At 35.3% G+C, this 21,271-nt stretch overlaps 1 protein-coding gene across 1 annotated transcript; it reads left to right on the top strand.

Moving 5' to 3' along the window:
• The first annotated feature begins 6,732 nt into the window (after window positions 1-6,732).
• LOC141485258 (odorant receptor Or2-like) lies at window positions 6,733-18,346 on the top strand. Its single transcript, XM_074181618.1, has 5 exons — window positions 6,733-7,436; window positions 12,805-12,904; window positions 17,306-17,410; window positions 17,569-17,724; window positions 18,215-18,346. Exons 1-5 carry the CDS (start codon window positions 6,733-6,735, stop codon window positions 18,257-18,259), a joined length of 1,110 nt encoding a protein of 369 aa, XP_074037719.1. The 3' UTR covers window positions 18,260-18,346.
• The last annotated feature ends 2,925 nt before the right edge of the window (window positions 18,347-21,271 follow it).

The raw sequence follows: 21,271 nt of genomic DNA, 5'->3' as shown, positions 1-21,271 counted from the left end.
GAGGGTAGAGTATAAGTTAGTCGTCGAAATTGAGTTTGAAGCAAACTATGTTTGTTTTATTTGTGTTGAAACATAAAGAGTTACGATATCTCTGAGATTATCTTCATTTGTGTCACGCCAAAGGATCGTGGTGTCATCCGCAAAAAGTGTGAACTTTCCTTTGATGTTAATGGTTACCAGATCATTCAGATAAAACAGAAAAAGGATAGGACACAGAACCGAACCTTGAAGTACACCTGATGAATTATTCTCAATATGCAATGTATTTCCTTGGAGTTTTACTAACTGCTTCCTGCCTGTTAAATAACTGTAAAGCCAGTTATATGACGATCCTCTAAAGCCATATCACTGAAGTTTAAATAATAGTGTTTCATGGTTCACGCAGTCGAACGCTTTCGAGAAATCACAGAATACTGCTCCAATAGATTCTTTAATATTTAAACCAATATATGCATCTTCCAGAAACGGGAAGATTGGCTTTGGAATTCATATTGAGATTCGCATACTATGCTATGATTACATAAGAAGTTAAGCATTCTCTTTTTAACCAGGTTTTCAATTATTTTTGAGATTGTCAGAAGCAACGATATAAGCCGGAAGTTTGATGGATCATTCATTTCACCACCTTCATGAAGCGGAATGACTATCGCTAGCTTCAGCCTTTTTGTAATAATTACTTGTAATTACGTTTTTTGGCTATTTCTGTTAGGAACATGATTCTAAACCGAGTTGAACTTTTTCAGTACAAAGTATATTTTTCTTTCTCCGTATTTTCACAAAATGTAAGTATTCAAATTCTTCTAACTTCCCCTTCCTTTGGCATGCCATTTCTTACCTATAATTGGTATATCTTTCCACATCACGTTATTAGTATCCCTGTTATTATGAGTTTCATATTTAATGATTGGCAAAAAAACAATCTTATCGGAAATTGGAAAGTAATCTCAAAGTTATTACTCCTGTAGTTAGTAGAGAGCGATTCCAACAGAATATTTGAGCAACATTCTTGTTTGCATGTAAATTTAATATTGCTCTAATGAGACTTCGTAAGACGTTATATAATAACAAAATACAAGTATACCCGGAGGTGCAATTATTTATTGAAAACACAAGCTTCAAAATGTAATAACGTTCGGTGGATATTATACGTAATTGGAAGTTTCTCTTGACCCTGTTCTTGCCCTTTAATATCTCAAGTTTGTGCATCCATTTTTAATATATACTTTTGATATAAAGCTGGGAAGATGTTAGGAAATTCATCAGAGTTACAATTGGGTATTCGTTAGATTGAAAATCCGCAAATTTCAGAAGTAAGAATCGATTTCAATTTTTACTTGAGAAATCAACTGAAATCTCACTTGTTTCAAGTTAAGCACGTGCATTTGTGATTATTCATTCGAATTTCAACAGTATCTTCACGTTTTCCCCGTGGATTTGCCAATAAGTGACTACACTGTGCTTTATTTCACTGCTACACTGACAATACAACCAATAACTTCAAGTAAAACTTCTAACTAATATTTGAATGCCTATCGCCTTATTAGATCACTTCGCACCACACTGTCAACTAGACTTCCCCGATATGCGTCTTGGTAGTATGTATATATGGTAATCGAATTCTCTCGAAGCCGATGGGGAAGTCGCTTGAAGTCTATCGAAGCAACGCTGCATACAGAACAATCACGAAGCGCAAGTCGAGTTGAGCGCTATCTAGGCCAAGTCACAATAGATCTACACCAGTGGCGGCCGGCGTGTTTTTTTTCTGGGGATGATTCAAAGCAATATTTTTCGAATGTTGTACAGTAAGGAATAAACAGCCCGAGATAAAAAAAATAATGAAATATTTTGTATATCTCATCTTCTGGTTCTTGACGAAAAATAATTGGGGTTTCGGAAAGGTTCGACAAGAAAAGTTTCCATTACACAAAATGTTGTCCCACAAATCAGTTTACGTTTATATTTTCTGATTCTACTCTTTTTTTGAGAACTGTCAATTAGCTTACTATTTAAGAACATGGAACATGAAGTTCCAAACGTTTCTCTGCTACTGCGGTAGACATCATCAGTGGTATGTGCGTTGACTGCAAGGATGGGAGTTATGTTTCGAAGATAACGCGCCTACTACTGATGATGTTTGCTACGGTCTATCCCACTGCAATGAGCAATAACGAGTTTCATAGAACAATGACATACTTTGGCGAACCTACCAGTACATCTTCTATTTTTTGGGTGTAGCTGTAGGCCTGTAGGCTTTCAGTAGGCTCTGGTATACGTCTGTAGGAAAACAACTATTTTCCCGGCTGATACCACGCTGGATATTGAATTACATCCGACAGACTTTCATGCAAGATACCTCACAGAGGCTAGTCTCGCAGAGGTTTCTCGTTCATTCAGCAGCAGGACCATGCTGAAATTATTCAAGTAGATCACCTGCAGACCGCGGTTTCGACGAATTACCTCTCGCCGGTACAGGAAAGATCCTACTCGGACAGCAAAGTGTCTGGGACTCGATTAATTTCAACACGGCTCCGCTACATACAGTGTGTAAAAGCCAAATGGAACAAATTCATTATTTCGGTTATGGTACATATTTCAAGCAATTCCCGAAACACGTCAAATTCAAATTATGATTTGACATACTTCAAAGGAAAAATGGTTACCCCCGTCGAATGACAGGTACAGCTCCCAATTTTTTAAATGGGAAGTATAGGCTTGTGATATATCATTTGAAAGGTCTCTTCATTCTCTATTCAAAAATGTTATTGCTTTCAAGTTCATTACAACACTTGAGATAAAATCATGTGGTTACTGAAATTAGATAAAATACACTCCAAACTTATTGCAATATACTCAATACTTGAATTGAAGGGGTTATATTTTTAGGAGTGATTAATTTTTTTGGGAAAGAAAGTTTTTGGCTTTCTACTACTCCATCTGATACAAAAAAAAGGGATGAGAGAATCTTCCAAAGAAGATGGAGTAGTAGAAAGCCAAAAACTTTCTTTCCCAAAAAAACTCAAAACTTATTTTATATCGAGGCATTGATAATGAGAAAGTAAGAAAAAACCATAGCAATGTTATTTTCAGATGGTATCTTTTGGAAAAGTAAATAATTTCCGTGGCAACGTTAGTTTGAAATGCCTTGTCAACTTATTTTGTAAGTTACAACATCAGTTGTACAATATTTTAATTTAAGTTCAAAGTTCGTTAACATCAAGTCTGACGAATGGTCAGTTCAACGGAAATGCATAAAATAACAGTTTTACAAATGATTGGTTATAGAAACAAAAACACGAACACAACAGAAAGTAGCTCGCCTGTTTCATGAGAAATTTCCTAAACAACTAATCAATACAGTTTATTTGTATGATTTTCACTATAATGGTTTTACAAAAACCGCGACACGTGTTTCGATATACAATAGCTTCTTCAAGCGTAGTTACGTGTTTAATGTGTCATGGTGTATTTCCATCAATTTCCTTTGTCTAATATAATATAAATTGATTTGAAATCCCTGAAAAAAAAACAAAAAGATTAACCGAAAATAACACTTTTATTGTTATTTTGTAATTTCAGTTTTTGTGTTTAATAAAATTGTTATTTTCGGTTAATCTTTTTAATTTTTTTCAGGGATTTCATATCAATTTATATTATACTAGTAGTATGTTGCTGTATCGCTGCTGTTCCAATGTCTTGACAGAATCATAATCAACAAGGCGTGCGTAGTGTTATAGAACAGTGCTTTCAAAAAATTGTTCTACAGTGCCGTCTAGTGGCGAGTTACAGAAAAATTGATAGTCCAAAAACCTTCTCTATGAAAAATTATACATGTCAAGTTTCATCACGATCGGTTGAGTGATGTAGAAGTTCATCACTTTCCAACCAACCAACCAACCAACCAACCAACCAACCAACCAACCAACCAACCAACAAACACACATTTTTATATAGTAGATTAGACAGTGGAAATCCGAACTGATAAAATAAATGATGGACATATTGGATAACAATATCATCCAATTAGAAGACGTTATTTTTTTTTTGAGTATACTTTATGAATGTAGGGTTGCCATTGAGGATGAGGACATGTGTGTCAAAAGTGTAGCGAAGCGTCAATTGTATCCCGAAAACATTATGGAGCTTCGAACATATCTGATGTCTGTCGACTGGATAGAATTATACTACCAGGATGTGACAACTTGTTTTTCTTATTTTCTGGACCAGATTTCATGGTGCTTCAATGTCTCGTGCCCTATCAAAAATATAAAACTCAAACAAAAAATTTCCAAGCCATTGATAACAAATGATATCATACGAGAAGGAAAAACATTAAAAGACATGTTTTGGCTTATTTCTTCTAGTAACACTGTAAACCCTGATATGATGCATAGTTATAGGGCAAAACTAAAAAATCACAGATTAAAAATCAAACAAGGAAAGACCTACTATTATAATGCAAAAATATATAACTCCAACAATAAAACTAAACAAGTATGGACTATCATAAATAATGAACTTGGGAAAAAAACTAAAAATAAAAATCCAGAATGTATAGCTTTGAAATATAACAATCAAGAAATTGAAGATCAACATACGGTTGCAGATTTGTTTGCCAGGCATTTCTCTTCAGCGGCTGCAACAGCAATTTCGGATCATTTTAGATGTAACTTAGTTCTACCGTGTACTTTCGCCCAGAATATTGTCGTTCAAAATGAATTCGATCTCTCAGAAATTTCACCGCTTGAAGTTTTGAAAACTTTAGATAATATGAGGAACAAAAATTCAGCTGGTATTGATGATATGTCTATTGTTACTGTAAAGCAAATTATTGATATAATTATTGAACCATTAGTTTTTTTGCTTAACCAGTCCTTTTATGGGGGTTTTTTCCCAGATGAATTGAAGAGGGCTCTTGTCTTTCCACTGCACAAAAAAGGTCGAAAAACAGAAATTGACAATTATAGACAGATTTCGTTGATTTCATCCTTTTCAAAACTCTTTGAGAAAATAATAGGTAATAGAATTTTGATGTATATTGAACAAAATGACCTATTCTGCAATAATCAACATGGTTTCAGGAAGAGTAAATCAATTGAATCTGCATCTTATCAACTATTGAACTATATTTATGCACAAGTGGATAATAATAATCTGGTTTTTTCACTTTTTTTAGATCTATCAAAAGCATTCGATACTGTTTCTTCCAAATTTCTATTGAAAAAATTACTAGTAATGGGTTTTCCCAATAATGTGTTGTGTTGGATAGAATCGTACATGGAAAACCGTAGTTTGGTGGTTAAATGTAATGGAATTACATCAGTTCCTTATGATGTGAAACTAGGTGTTCCACAAGGGTCTGTTCTGGGTCCATTGTTATTCTTGACTTTTATCAATGACTTGCCTGAATTCATATCAGATTATCACATAACTATGTACGCTGACGATACTACAATCACTGTTTCTGGAAAAAATGAGAATGAATTATCGATGAAAATTAATTTAGTTATTGACGAATTCAGTAGTTGGTGTCAACGTAACAAACTGATTTTAAATAAATCTAAGTCAGTGCTGATGAAAACATTTGTTAGGAGGGATTTCTGTTGTAATTTAGTCACTTTGAATGACATAAAAATATCAAGAGAAGTTGATTTTCTGGGAACTATTTTAGATGAGAATCTCACCTGGAGAAGTCAAATACAAAAAGTGTGCAGTAAACTCAATTCCGCTTATTATTCGATCAAACAGTTTAAACATTGTTTAGATAGGTTTGGTTTACTGAATGTTTACTTTGCGAATGCATACTCCCACATTAGTTTCAACATAATGGCTTGGGGATGTGCAAAGGAATTTTCTAGAGTTTTCATCTCTCAAAAACGACTGATAAGATTGATATTCAACCTGGGGTACCAAGAAAGTTGTAGACCCGTTTTCAAAAGAGAACGCTTGTTGACTGCACCCGCAATTTATATAATGAAATGTGTCATTTTTGTGCACCGGAACCTTGACTTGTATATAACGAACTTGAGCATTCACGGTCGTGATACTCAATATGCTACTGCTCTGAGGGTCCCTTCACATAAGAGTGATCATTTCAAAAAATCTCCATTATATAATGCCATAAATTTTTATAACAGACTACCACTTTCTATAAAGAGATTGAATTCTTCAACTTTGTTCAGTAAGAAAGTTAAAAACTTATTACTGGACAAATGTTACTACAGTCATAAGGAATATTTAGAGGATTCTTTCACAGAAGGATAATAAGATATATAATCGTGCTGAATTTTCACTTGCTGTTTTGCTTTAGTTTCAGTGTTCTGACTGGCGATTTTATCGTTTTTTTTTTAAATATGTGTGTACATGTTTGTAAATATATGTATATATGTAAATATATACATATGTATATTTATTTGACTACGGCAAGGAAAATTGCCACATTTTTTTATTCATTTTTTAATTAGCATTTTATATATCTATATGTACCTATACCTTTGTATATGCAAATATTAATTTTTATTCAAGCTTTGATCCCATAATTTTATTCATAAGTGACATACTGTTTTTTGTAAATAATCATTGACCTACCATATATACGCTATGTATCACAAATGGTGAATAAATATTATTATTATTATTATTAATGTTTATGAATGACCCAATTATTTCAACAATTTCACAAGATTTCCAGGCATGAAACACAACCACATCCATATGCGATTCGCCAGAATTATCATGACCGTCATAGGATTATGGCCCGTGAAGCTCACCAAATTCAAACTCTCTATCTACAACGCCTACTTCTACATATGCTTCTGCTACTACATCGCCTACGACTTGACTCAAGCGTCCATGGTGTTCATCTCCAAGGGAAATTTCCTGGAAACCGCAGACAATTTGGGCGTCATCATCGTCTACCTCGTGAACATATACAAAGTGTTGATTTGCAGGTCGAGGCGTATCAAATCGTTGATTGAAAGAATAGCAAACCAAGAAGGAGCCATTCTGGAAAATGCCGACGGGGAAATTAGGAAAATCTATCGGAATCACGTCCGATCGGCGTTTATTTCGGCAGTTTATTACGTGTCCCTTGGGTCAGCGGGGATATCGCTCTATTTCGTAGCGCCCATCCTGAAAAATTGGCTCGAGGAGCGGGAGCAGTCTAAATATTTGATTTTCAGGAGCTGGTTTCCTTTTAATACTGATAAGTACTACTGGCCGGCGTATGCTATACAGTTGGTTGGCGGATTTATTGGCTACTCCTATATTGTTTATCCGGGAACATTCATGTTCTGTTTACTGAAATTCTGCGTCGGACAGCTGAAAATTCTGCAGCATATTTTAAGGAATGTTACGTACTATTCGGAGGGATTTGCATGGGGAAAAAACCGAGAGGAGTTTGTTAAATCGTGTATAAGGGAGCACCAGAAAATAATCAAGTAAGTAGTTTTTTCGTTTATGTTTTCTCGGGACATCCAAAAAACTGTTCCATTTGTTCAAGTGATGAAGACAACAATATTCTCCGAGGGCGGGACAATCAAAAAATACTTATTCGTAAGATACTTTGATTTTCAATATAAAAGGTTTACAAAACCGCGACACGTACTTCGCTATACAATTGCTTTCTCGAACACGATTTGATCAACTACTTTTCGATTGAAACAGTTCGTGTTTTGAAAATATTACTATGATCTACGTTCCGATTTTCAATGGACGATGATATAATACAAAAAATATCAGCACAAAATTTCTCATTGAAGGTAGGCTGAAACTTGAGAGTAAGATTTTCTTCAGCCACCAGCAGTATCGATTCACAGGCCAACAAAAAAAGTTTTTGAAAACTTTGTTAACTTTAATAGCTGATTTTTATAGATTTTTGTGTACTGAATCCAAATCTGGTCTTAGTATTTTTGTATCACCCATAGTTTTTGAGAAATTAACTTTTTTATATAATTTAAAATCTGTACGGTATATGGTAAAATTAATGAAACACTATGTTAAATAATAATAATATTTTATTGGTTCTTCTGGATCATAACTCAATGATATAGAACAAGTCAGTGTAATATGATATAAATAAACTTATAAAATAAAAAAAATATGTATATATAGGATATGAACAGTTATGTAAAATTATATATCAAAACTTATAACTAGGTAAAATTATAATATATTAACATCCCTAGATGACAATCTCAATTCTTCAGTTATATTGATAAGTCATTTATAAACTCTTCAATGGAGTAGTAGGCTTTATCAATCAGAAAGTTTTTTAGGAACGGTTTAAATTTTCTTAGTGACATTTTTCTAACATGATTCGGCAATTTGTTAAATAGCCTGATACCCATGAGAATTGGACTTGATTCTGATCTAGCCAATCTATGATTTGGTATTTCTAACAATGTTGAATTTCTTGTGCCGCAATTATTTTCGTTTAAGAAGGTAAAAGGTCGCTGATCCGATTTTACAAAAATCAACAGCTGGTACATATACATGCATGGGAGAGTTAATATTCTCAAAACTTTGAATAGATCTCTGCAGCTAGTACGTCTATTTACACTCTGAATGTTTCTGACAGCTCTCTTCTGTAAAATAAATACCCTCTGTGCCTCACGTGATAGGCCCCAAGCTACTATACTATATGAGATTGTTGAGTGTAATTGGGCATGATAGTACATGAGTACCACCGACTAATCTATAATTTTACTGAGTTGATAGATACAGTAACACATAGCGTTATTTTTTCACGTATTTCATTAATATGTTGATTCCATTTACAATCTTCAGTGAGAGTAAGTCCTAGAAATTTTATTGAATTCACCTGTTTCATTAAACCGTGCTGTGATTTTAACAGTAAACTGTGATAATGACCATTTGGGGCATAACTGAATCTTAGGAAGGATGATTTTTCATCATTGCAGATTAATTTATTGCTAGAAAACCAATCCTGGGCTTTTAAAATTTCCCTCTGAGCCAGGTCTACTGTGGATGTAACATTCTTTCCACTAACCAGTAGTGTAGTGTCATCCGCATACATTACAAAATTTCCTTCAAAGTCATTGACATAAATTATATAAAGTATAGATCCCAAAATAGAGCCTTGTGGTACTCCAATAGTATACTTTAAACGTTTAGATTGATACTGATCTATATCAACGTATTGTGTTCGATTTTGGAGATAACTTTCAAACCATCTACGTGAGTTCCCCCTAAAACCATACTTTTCCAATTTGTATAGTAGAATTCTGTAGTCTACAAGATCAAATGCCTTACTTAGATCACTATCATTGTTTTTATTAACAGTAGGTTACTTGAAATAATGATACAGTGTTGTAATGTAGGTTTCACTAGTCAGATGGAATTGGTGTATACTTCCTTTCTCTTTTTTCTTTGAATTTTTTTGTGTAGATTTTCCTGCGATGAGTCGCTTGTTGAGCTTCACGGTTAAGTGACCGACAGTAGTCTTCCATCATGTTGATGTTCCAGTGGCCGTGGTACCGTTTTTCCATCAATTTAAAATCTTGGTGAAAACGCTCACCCTACTCCTCACTAACATCTCCCACATTTTCCGGGAAGTAATCAAGATGTCTGTTCAAGAAGTGGACTTTCAGGCTCATCAAACATCCTAGTTTATTAAAATTCTTTAACATGTTAGCTACAATGGTACGAAATTCTGGGTCTTCTGCATTTCCTGAGAATTTTGTAACAACTTGCGTGAATGATATCCATGCTTCTTTCTCATGTATGGTCATTGTGGTTTCAACTTTTACGTCGAACATTATTTTTCGAATTTCGTGTCCTACAAAGACGCCTCCTTTAAGTTTAGCCTCTGAAAGGTTTGGAAATTAGGTTAGGGTAGCTTATTACCTTCTTGTTTTTCGAGTTATGGCCAGTAATATCAAAACTACAAAAGTAGCAATCATTAGTGTGGTTTCTGGGTTTCCTCCATACCATAGGAACAGCATACTTGAGTAACGATGAGATTGGAACCTTTGGTGTGAAAGTTGAATAACTTTTTTCGAGATCATTTGCCCTAACACCAAACTGATATTTTTGCACTCGACGCGCGTTTCGCCAACAAAGTTAGCATCCTCAGGAGAAGACAATTGATACCTAGTCTAGTCTGGTTAGTCCTTTTTGTTTGTTAACTGAGGTTGTATACCTGAAGTCCAATATGGAATTTCTCGGTAATTAACTACCTGCAAGTTCTAAGTAATTATTCTCTTCCGAACAGAAGAATAAAAAGCGGGTTAAACGGGATGTGTCCCTTATCGCCATTCATGCTGTTTTTACATTTTGCTATTTCTAGACTCCCACATGCATCGAGTAGCTTGGTGTCATGCACATGCCTAATCAGTTTCAGATTGTTTTCGCCAATTTTTAGGTCCTTGTCTAGAGCATGTTGTGTGACACTGGATTTTTCTATCCTTCCGTATTTCATGTGTGCACAATGCTTCTTGAAGCGGGTTTTACTCGCTCGTCGGCTCTGGCCGATGTATTTGCTGTTGCAATCTTGACAACTGATTTCGTAAATCCCCGACCTTTCTGTGTTTTCTAGTTTATATTTTGGATTACCAAGAAGCTGTTGCAATTTATGAGAAGAATATCTGTTGAAGCCCTCTCGTGCTTCATATGGGATTACTATAAACTTGTTATTACTCTCCCCTTTTTGAAAAGTCGAAGATTTACGAAGTGCTTCCCTAAACTTGCATTTTCCAATTATCTTGTCAACTATATCTGGGTTAAAACCGTTTGCTTTAGCTACATACCGAATCACTCTCTTTTCATTGTCGTACTTATCTTTCTTTAAAGGAAAAGTTATTGACCTGTGTACCAGAAATTGCAGTGCCGCCATTTTGTGTTGTGGACAATGATTCGAGTCATTGGGAATGTATCTGAAAGTGCCTGTGTCTTTCCTGTAAATGTCAAATTTTAATACGTTCTGTTCGTTTCTTATGACCGATATATCTAAAAACGGCAACTTTCGTTCTTTTTCTACTTCATATGTGAATTTTTTACTCTTACACCTGTTGTTTAGTGCTGAAAGGACATTTTCGATTCTGGTTATTCTTGTATCCACTACAGCGAATATGTCATCAACATACCTGATCCAGACCCTAGGGAAGTAACTGAGCTCTTTCCCAGCTTCCGTCTCAAACCTACCCATGAATAGGTTCGCTATAAATGGAGACAATGGGTTACCTATAGCCGTTCCTTCACGCTGTTCATAATATGAGCCATTATATTGAAAACAATTTTGATCCATGCAAAGTTTGGTGAGTTGAATGTATTCTTCAACAGCTTCCTTTGCTAAGTTGTTCGATTTCAGATCCCTGAAACACTCTAGAGCTTGTGATATTGGAACGCTTGGAAATAAGGAACTCGCATCGAACGATACCAATAATAAGCCTTCTCCTAATTTAATATCTTTTATTTTCTCTATGAATTCTTGTGAGTTTTTAACACTCGCATCGGTTGGGCCGATCGGGAGATTTTCAAATTCTTTTGTCAACCATTTGGCGATATTATACGAAGGCGAATTAATTGCTGAGACTATTGGTCGCATCGATTTTCCAGGTTTGTGTATTTTTGGTAGCCTACTGTTTAAAATTAGTGTGATCAGTGTCTTACATTTCTTCAATGTGGGTTTTACGTTAGCGGTCATCTTGGATAATGGATTTCGTGGTAATTTCTGATATGGACCATTTTCAATTGAGCTGTCGACTCTCTCAAAATAATCTTCTTTATCCAAAATCACCACTTTGTTACCTTTGTCGGCTTTTAAATTTTCTTCTCCTGAGGATGCTAACTTTGTTGGCGAAACGCGCGTTGAGTGCAAAAATATCAGTGTGGTGTTAGGGCAATTGATCTCGAAAAAAGTTATTCAGCATACTTAAGGGCTTTTTTCTTCTAATTTGACCATTTTCTAAGATCATCATCATCGACACAAACATAACATACCTTATGCGGGGCCCAAGATTTATCTCGATCACCAAGTTTAATTCCAAAATATGAGAAATGAACCTTTTTCACAAAGTCTGTAGGTAATGTTTCTTTGAACTAACCAAAAATATAACAAAAACTGTCAGCAGAGTTCTTACAACCGCGATTAGATATTATAATGAGCACATGTACTGGAAACCAGATAGTAAGGTTTGGTTGACAGTAAACAAAACATCAGCTGTGAACAGAACAATATAATTCTCATTTTTCTGGACAGTAAATTTGTTTTAGCAGTGCTGCCAACTCTTCTACATCCAGCACGAATTATTTTACAATTTTATTTGCAGTAGGTTTGTAAAAGCTGTTGAATTTTGTGATATATCAAAAAATGTAATATATTGATGTGTAAATTGTAAAAAATGTTAGTTGATACGGCTTAATAAGTGTCATATTTGGATTCAGCACCCTAAAAAAAAAAGAATAGTAAGGTGTTTTGAATCAAAAAGTTTTTGCATCGTTGGCCTGTGTTATAGTTTCAGTGACCAGCTATTTCATGTACAATAATGACGAATAGTTGTGTTGAGAGGACATGGTCCACTACGACATTAACTTTTGTTGGTGTCGATGGTTCTCCATTAACACCGGAGAGGGAACCACCAATGAAAACCCTAGTTGAACGAGGTGACTAAAGGTTATTGAGAAATTCCGTAATAGGTACAAGCAAAAAAATGCTATTTTACAATTACTGTTGATTCACTTTACTGAATTGAACAGGAAATGATTTCTTATGTCTCATATACGCATGTCTTCATTATTTTGTGAAATAAATCACAAACAAAATATAAACGCCTTCTTCTATTTCAGATTGATTGAAGATTTCGATGAAAGTATGAGAACTTTCATCCTATTAGATTTTGTTATTTCTTCATTTCAGTTATCCCTAGTCGTTTACGGACTTCTGGAGGTATGTTGAACATGCACACAATACCATTGCATGATATCTCATAACCTCGAAATTTCAAAGATAAATTTCCATTTTTCAATTTGTACTTTGGTATTTACCAATACCATAAAAGCAAACAGCCACAAGTCAGTTCTTTCCAACTCCAATACCTCGACACGTGTTTCCATCACGAAGTGATCATCTTCAAGAGGAGTTTGATCTTCCTCTTGAAAATGATCACTTGGTGATCGAAACACGCGTCAAGGTGTTGAAACAACGGTTTGGTATTGGAAAAAACTCCAGTAATATTCATTACTACACCAAAGGCTCCACACAGTGCATCACAACTACACTAGCATGAATAACAAAAGACCAATGATGCCATTTTCTCATTCTTAAAAACGTATACACTGAGTTGAAAAATTATGAGGTGCTAGTGGCAGTATTTTGTGCTCCATCAAAGGTTTTCGACTGTGTGAAGCATGAAATACTGATACAAAAACTTCAGCACAACGGAATTAGAGAAGTTGCCCTTGAACGGTGTATTTCCTACCTATCAGGTCGAAGCAATATAGTGAAAGTCACTGAAAAAGCATTCATGACAAGACTGACGTACCTCAAGGCTCAATACTGGGCCCGCTCCTTGTTAGTGTTAATCGATGATTTGTCAGATGTCAAAATATCTCGAAATTTTACACTGTATGCCGTTGGAACCACCATGATGTGGCATAGTTCTATTAGAGTCATTGAATGAATGAATTCATAATGATGTCAACGTAATTAGAAACTGTGTGACTCAAATAAGCTTTCTTTCAATGTCTCAAAGACCAATGCAGTCGCTCTCAGCGGGTAGATTGAAATTATTTCACTAGGAGAAGCAGATCTAACTTCAATAATCATAATAATGCTCTTAGGAGCTAACTAGCATCTGGATGTTATGTAGTTTGTGTCATATCCAATTAACTTGGACTATCCAACGCAAAGATGGTTTATCATTCATTAATCGAATCTCGCCTGCGTTATGGCAGTGCCTTCTAGGGGGTTATTAAGCATAAATTTCTGACAAAAGGAGCATTATTCATATTGGATGCATGCCTGATAATACAATACAATATACAATAACATCTTTGAAACCATCCAAAGGAATCATAGTACTCGGCAGGTAGAAAATATTAGATTAACTATTCAAACCTTAAAGATTGTCAAGGACTCTCTTACATACAAAGGTTGTGAAATATAAAACAATCTACCACTGAAGATGAGGAAAATGGAAGCTCAACAATCATAACTCAAAGTGGCAAAAAATATTCAGATCGATTGCGCTATTGAGTCCCTTCGCTGAGGTTTTTGAAAAATACGTTGCCAATGAAATAACAGAATTCATGGATAGGTTTGATTTAATGAACTCGATTCATTATGGGTTCAAAAAAGAAAGAATCATCGTGTTTTTATATATGTGTGTACATGTTTCTAAATATACACACATCGGAAAAGTCTAGGGATATTTTTATAACATACTAAATATCATAAAAATGGTATACTCGACCACTCTGTAGATTTCTATGGGTTAAACAAAGCCTGCAAAAACGGTAACTAATCTTTCATCAATTTTTTTACAAACTGTAGGTTTTCGGCTAAAATGAATAATCTGAAAGTGTCGAGTTTGTACATTCTATGCAGTTCTTGCTCAGCAATTAAACTGGAAATATTGTGCGTTAACATGGAACGCCATCACTTACCATTGGCTGAGATGAATAGAGCTGTAGGGCTTCTTCAAGGTGGCATGCGACAAAATGATGTAGCTCTTCGTTTGGGGGTCTCCCAAAGTGTTATCAGTCGATTGTGGCGGCGTTTCCGTGAAACTGGCAGCCAAGCCGAACAACATCCAGGGCGAGGACGCGCTACAACTGCAGTTCAAGACCGATTTTTGGTTTTAACCGCAAGAAGACAACCGACAATCACAGCACCTGAGTTGGTTAACGTGTTGCAGCAGACGCACCAGGTAACCATTGGTCGTGATACTGTCAGAAATCGACTGCATGAAGCAGATCTCCACAACAGAAGGCCACTTAGATGTCCACCTTTGTCGAGAGGCAATCGCGGTAGAAGATTAGAGTGGTGTCAAGAACATCAATACTTTGATGCAAATGATTGGGCCACAGTTTTGTTTACAGACGAATCCAGATTTGGATTTCATCCAGATTCTCGTCGAGTGAGACTGTGGAGACGACCTGGAAATAATGAACGTTTGAGACACGTCCAGGATGTCCACACATACAGAGGTGGTACAGTTATGCTATAGGGCGGAATCATGATCGGCGGCAGAACCGATCTCGTTTTTTCAAATCGCTCCCTCACAGCTCGACAGTACCTCGACACCATTCTTCTACCTATCGTCCGTCTGTTTGCTGGTGCTGTTGGTGAAAACTTCCACCTAATGCACGATAATGCTCGTCCACATGTCGCGCGTCTAGTGACTGACTGGCTCACCAACGAAGGGGTTGATGTATTGCCATGGCCAGCACAATCACCGGACCTGAATCCCATCGAGTATGTGTGGGACATGCTTCAACGAAGAATTCCTCCGCATATGGGGAACATTCACACAACGTTTCAATTGAGAGAGCTTTTAATCGCTGAATGGGCAAATGTACCTCAACAAGACATTGACAATCTCATTTTGTTGATGCACGATAGATGTAGGGCCGTAATTAACCAGCGTGGAGGGCATACTTTGTACTGATTCCAATTTTTTTTGTATTATGATTTTTTTTCGGGGTGCCAAAGAAGAGCCATATTTTTTTTTAGTTTTGCTTATATGCGCACTCAGTATTTTTGACCATTTAATAAATTTTGTTGTAAGTTACATTCGTTTAATAATCACCCGTCAACTTTTTTTTCTCTAAGGCGATATAAAAAAAAATTATTGCCATTTTTAAAAATATCCCTAGATATATATATATATATATATATATATATATATATATATATATATATATATATATATATTTGATTGATGCAACTAATTTTCCTTTATTTTGAGTATTTCAATATTAAATTCTACAAAAAGGATTTGAAGCTTTATATCTTCTATTAATTATCTGCGAGCGCTTTCGACAGTTGGTAGTACTGTCATCTTCTAGGCAAGCAAAATTGCCACATTTTTTATTCATTTTTGAATTAGCACTTTATATATCTATATGTACCTATAGCTTTGTATTTGCAAATATCAATTTTTATTTAAGCTTTGATTCCATAATTTTATTCATAAGTGACGCACTGGTCTTTGTAATTAATCATTGACCTACCATATATACGCTACGTATCACAAATGGTGAATAAATATTATTATTATTATTATTCTAAGCAAAGCATTCGATGGTACGGTTTCAGAGGAGATGCCCATGATTGGGGTTCCCCAGGGTTCTGTTTTAGGTCCTTTTTTATATCTGATATACGTGAATGACATTTCTAATGAAAGTTATAAAATGAATGCAGACGACACCTCCCTCGTAGCTACAGGGAACAATGTAGAGCAAACATTCTTGAAGACCAATGAAGAAAGCAAAATATCTGAGGAATGGTTCTCTTCAAATGAATTAGTTTTGAACACGAAAAAGGCAACGTTCACAAGATTCAGTTACTGAAATAATGAACTCGACACAGCTTGTTGCTGAAATATAACGGCAGATCTATCACACAAGCACCTTCTATGAAGTTCCTTGGGCATGTGAATGAACGCTGTACGTGGACTACCCATATGAATGAAGTGTACAAAAACCTAGCTCCAAAGTATTATTTCCTGTACCAACTCAAAAAGACCGTCAAAAAAATCTGTATTGATGATAATATATTTTACACACTTTCAGTCAATAATGACATATGGAATTGTAGTATGGGGAGACTAATGGGGTACCTAAACTCCTAAAACCTCTGAAGAAGCTAGCCACTCGTGCCAGCGAAACGTCAGGAAGAAATTCCAAAAATCCACGGCTTTCAAACTCGAAAAACAGTGACACTGAAAACCTCAGCCGCGAAAGTCTAAACCATTTTGTCATTATTATTATTATTATTATTGAGAAATTAACTCAGTGACTGCTTTGCTGACTTTCAATGAAACATTTCAAACTCGAATTAAATTTCAATACTAAAGTCATCTGGTGTTTGTGTAATTACCCTGATCTGATGTAGCATTTGATATGATGTACTTTTATTCATTATTTCCTGACTAATTTGTTATATTTCTCGTTTTGAATTATTTAGCTTTGTCTTTCTGACATGTCTTTTGGTATATGTCTTTTTTTCAAACTACTAACATTAAATACGCTTTGTCTACAAGAATTTTTGCTCTTTAGACATTAAAGAATATTTTCTCTTTCTGTCTCTCTCTCTCTCTCATTATGACTATGCTGTTTTTTTCAGAGTAATGGACTTGATATTGCTAGGTTTGCAATTCTTTCATACTTCATAACTTTATGTTCTCAACTGTTCATATTTTACTGGAATGCCCACGAGATTTTCATAGAGGTAGGTAGAAAAAATATTCTATAATATACTAAACCCGAGCATTTTGCCAAACAACAGAACTGCAATATACTATTCTCGACGCGATTATTTTCAACCAGATTGTTTAACCTTCTGATAATATATAACCGAAGTTATCGATGTTTATTCTTCATTTACAGAGCACTAATTTAGCCGCAGCAATTTTCGAGAGCCAATGGTTCGATTTGGAGATACCAGTACAGAAGATGTTGGCAATAATGATGCTGAGAGCACAGAAACCTTTATCCGTTTCAATTGGACCGTTGTATAAAATTCGGATAGATGCTCTGATTGGAGTAAGTATAGCAGAGATATTGGAAATCAACGTTGAAACAATTGATACGAAGAAAAATAACGGTTTGGTATTGGGATAGAACAATGTTCCAAACAGTGCATCACAAGTATACACCCTGTATATCATGATGTATACAACTGTACATAAATCTCTACATAAATTATGACACCTCCTTGATTGGATTCTTATTACCACTGAACAATATTATTAACATGTATGATAAATATTTGTATGACTATAACACGTCTATCAATTTTCAACTTTGTTTCATTTCATTATTCAAAAAGTATGAATTCACGTATCTTTCCTAGTTGCTCATTTGATACATTAAACGATCTTTTAATTTTGTGCCAATACTGATAAAAAACGTTTGATCCGATGAAAAATTTGTGTTTTACCTTTGAGTAGGGTATGCGATTTTTGTCAATCCATCCAACTTAATTATCTGATACTGCTCTATACTGATTTACAACATTACTTTTTTGTTTTAGATATTCAAAGCCATTTATTCTTATGTGGCTGTCATAAGAAAATAACTCGTTTTGGAAAAACTGGAAGAAATAAATTATGACACTGATCATATATTCAATTCAGAATTTCTTGCAATATTTTGCAATTTAATAAATTACCACAACACTGATTCACAAATATGTCACTTACAACTATGAATAAACACGTTTGGGGAAAAACAAAACACCTGTTTCTCTATACCAGGGATCTCTAAACTACGGCCCGCGGGCCAAATCCGGCCCGCCAGTGTCATCAATCCGGCCCGCGACAGCCAATGATTTACTGTCATCAATCTGGCCCGCGACAGCCAATGATTACCTAATTGTTGTTACTATTGCTGTGATAAGTTGAAGAAGAAAACACAGAATGATAATTACTCGGTTTTATTTACTTGCAAGGTAAAACTTAACGACAGAAATGATGACAAAGAAAACTTAACTTAAGTATCTAAGTGTAAGCATATTAATAACTAACAAATAATTGAAATGAATCACAGTAAAACAAAGACACTAATGAGATTTATGTAACTGTGATTTTCCACCGACAATACTTTGTAGTTGTGGATCAATTTTACTTGTACCAATTATCATCGGTTAATTGAGATCTGTAAACATCCTTTGTGTACTTCATGTTGGAAAACGTTTTCCCACAAAAGTAAGTAGCACTAAAAACAGAAAACAATCCACGAGCAAATTTATGCAAATTATCAAACTGTTCCAGTGGAAGACTTATAAAATTCCAACAAAGATGAATTTTGATATTTGTTCTTTAGCATATCACTGCACCGTAAATCAATAATTTCCATTTGTACTTCCCGAGCCAGGGTTTCAATGTCAGAATCAAAATGATTTTGAAAAAGCTTAATTTCATTCGCAATGACATCAAAATATGAAAAACAAGTATCAAAATTCATCTTCAAAGCACTAGAAAGTTTCGATTGCAAAATTGACGGGAAATTCAGTCTCTGTGGTGTGGCTGAATATTTCACATGTTTCAAAATGTGTGAAACATTTTTACGTAATTGCGATTGAAATAGTATTATTTTCTGCCTGAAGGATTTGATATTGGTGTATAAATCAGGGAGACGCTGATTTTCTCCTTGCAATCTCAAATTCAGTTCGTTCATATGATTTGTCAAATCGACATAGAAGGCTAACTTCCACATCCATTCACTATTTTCTACATCGGCAAAAGGGCGCTGCTTCTCATTTTAAAAAATTTCAAAGTTTCAATTTTTCCTTCCGCAAACTTCCTGTATACTTGGAGTAACTTTGAAGATGTTTCGATTCATAGTGTCTTTTAATGTTATAGTCTTTGAGAACAGCTATGGTTTCATTACAAATTGAACAGAGCGCCTTATTACTGGACTCAATCACAAAATACTGAAAGTTCCATTTTTCTAGGAACGTTCTGCATTCACTGTCGATTTTTCGCTTCTTTTCCATACCAACAAATCACACATAAAAACAATAAGTCAAATTAAAATACTTTTATTGACGGGTGTTACTTCATTTCACAATAGACGGTTTCGCTTCCTTCGCCTTTCCTACGCAGACTAACTCGCAGTTGCGCCGCTAGCCTTTTCATATGCAATTATTACTGCCATCTCGAGGTGATCGGAATACACTAGTTAGAACCAGAACTTTCTCGAACCAACGCAGTAAATCCAAATATTTGATTACGCCTAATGCCACCTACCGGGTAGCTGTAAAAGATAGTACATAGTACCACTACTCGCCACTAGATGTCGTTAAGTGTCACAATACACAATAATAATTGAAATGCAAAAAAAGCGTAAGTTTACTTAGGTCACGCACTTTGCGACTATCCTAGTCTAGAAATATAGTTAAGGGCAGAAATTGCTGACGGTTTCGGATGCTTCCATGTTGTGTAGCTTTTTATTCAACACGCTCTCGAAGTAAACTGAAGAATATCACGACTAACCCCTCTACCATGGCCTTTAAACTCCCAACAGAAAATAATGTAATATTTTCTTCCTATGAAAAAAGCCAAGTCTTGACGATATATCTATTTATACCGAATATCTATTTATACCGCCTTCAAAAAAACAATGTTTTTTCAATCCCCTTCAACTAAATACTTATTTGTTAGAGAATGTCTTGGTTATTACTGAACATGTTTCCATATTTGTCGTAGTTGATCTGTCATTTTGTTTGTTATGAATAAGATTTTTCAGTTTCACTAATTCGGACTTACTATATGAAATGATTTGAAATCCCTGAAACAACTAAAAAAGAAGAATTAAAAATGAATAGCTGAAAATAACAATTATATTAAGCAAAATAAACCTGAAATGAAATAATAGTAAAATAAAATACAAGTAACATAGAACAATTGAACAAAAATAAATAAAAATAAAGAAATGAAAAAAGAAAATAAAAATAAAAAGTCGAGAGATTCCAAGTCACGTTAGTTCACGACGTTTCGATCGTTAGTATCTACAATCGTCTTCGGGTGATGACTGGACTGATTCCTCAGAGGGAATTTATAGGTCGTTCGAGTACTTTCACTTATCCCCGCTTTCCATTTTCCGCTTCACTGGTTCCGTGGGAGATGACCGTTTGGCGGGAGTTGGCCATTTTTCGCTTGATGATGGGTTTCCATATGTTGCGTATTTCTACGCTGGCTTGGCTGAATACGTTGTTCAACATGTAAGCGGCTTCCTTGAATTTTCTCCTAAGCCAATGTTGCTCTCTGTGCAAGATCTCAGCTTGGGACCACTCGATGTTGTGTTGATGGGTTCAAACATGGTCTGCTATTCCTGATTTGCTGGTTTTCCCTCACTGTGTGTGTTTCTTGTGCTCGGCAATGCGAACATTCAATGGCCTCTTAGTTTCACCAATATAGGATTTTCCGCAGTCACAGGGTATCCGGTAAATGCAATTCTTGGAATCGCAGTCCGCGTTTGGTGGCCTGGTTTTCGTGAGGCTGCTACGGATAGTGTTACCGGATCTGAAGCAGGTTCTGATGGTGTACTTGGAACCAATTCTTCTTATCCTCTCCGATAATCCTCTGAT

Source organism: Leptinotarsa decemlineata, unplaced genomic scaffold (genome assembly GCF_025532065.1).
Source record: "Leptinotarsa decemlineata unplaced genomic scaffold, Ldec_3_MD MMD2_tig00026314_RagTag_RagTag, whole genome shotgun sequence".
NCBI lineage: Eukaryota > Metazoa > Arthropoda > Insecta > Coleoptera > Chrysomelidae > Leptinotarsa > Leptinotarsa decemlineata.
This window is presented reverse-complemented; position numbering and strand designations above follow the sequence as displayed.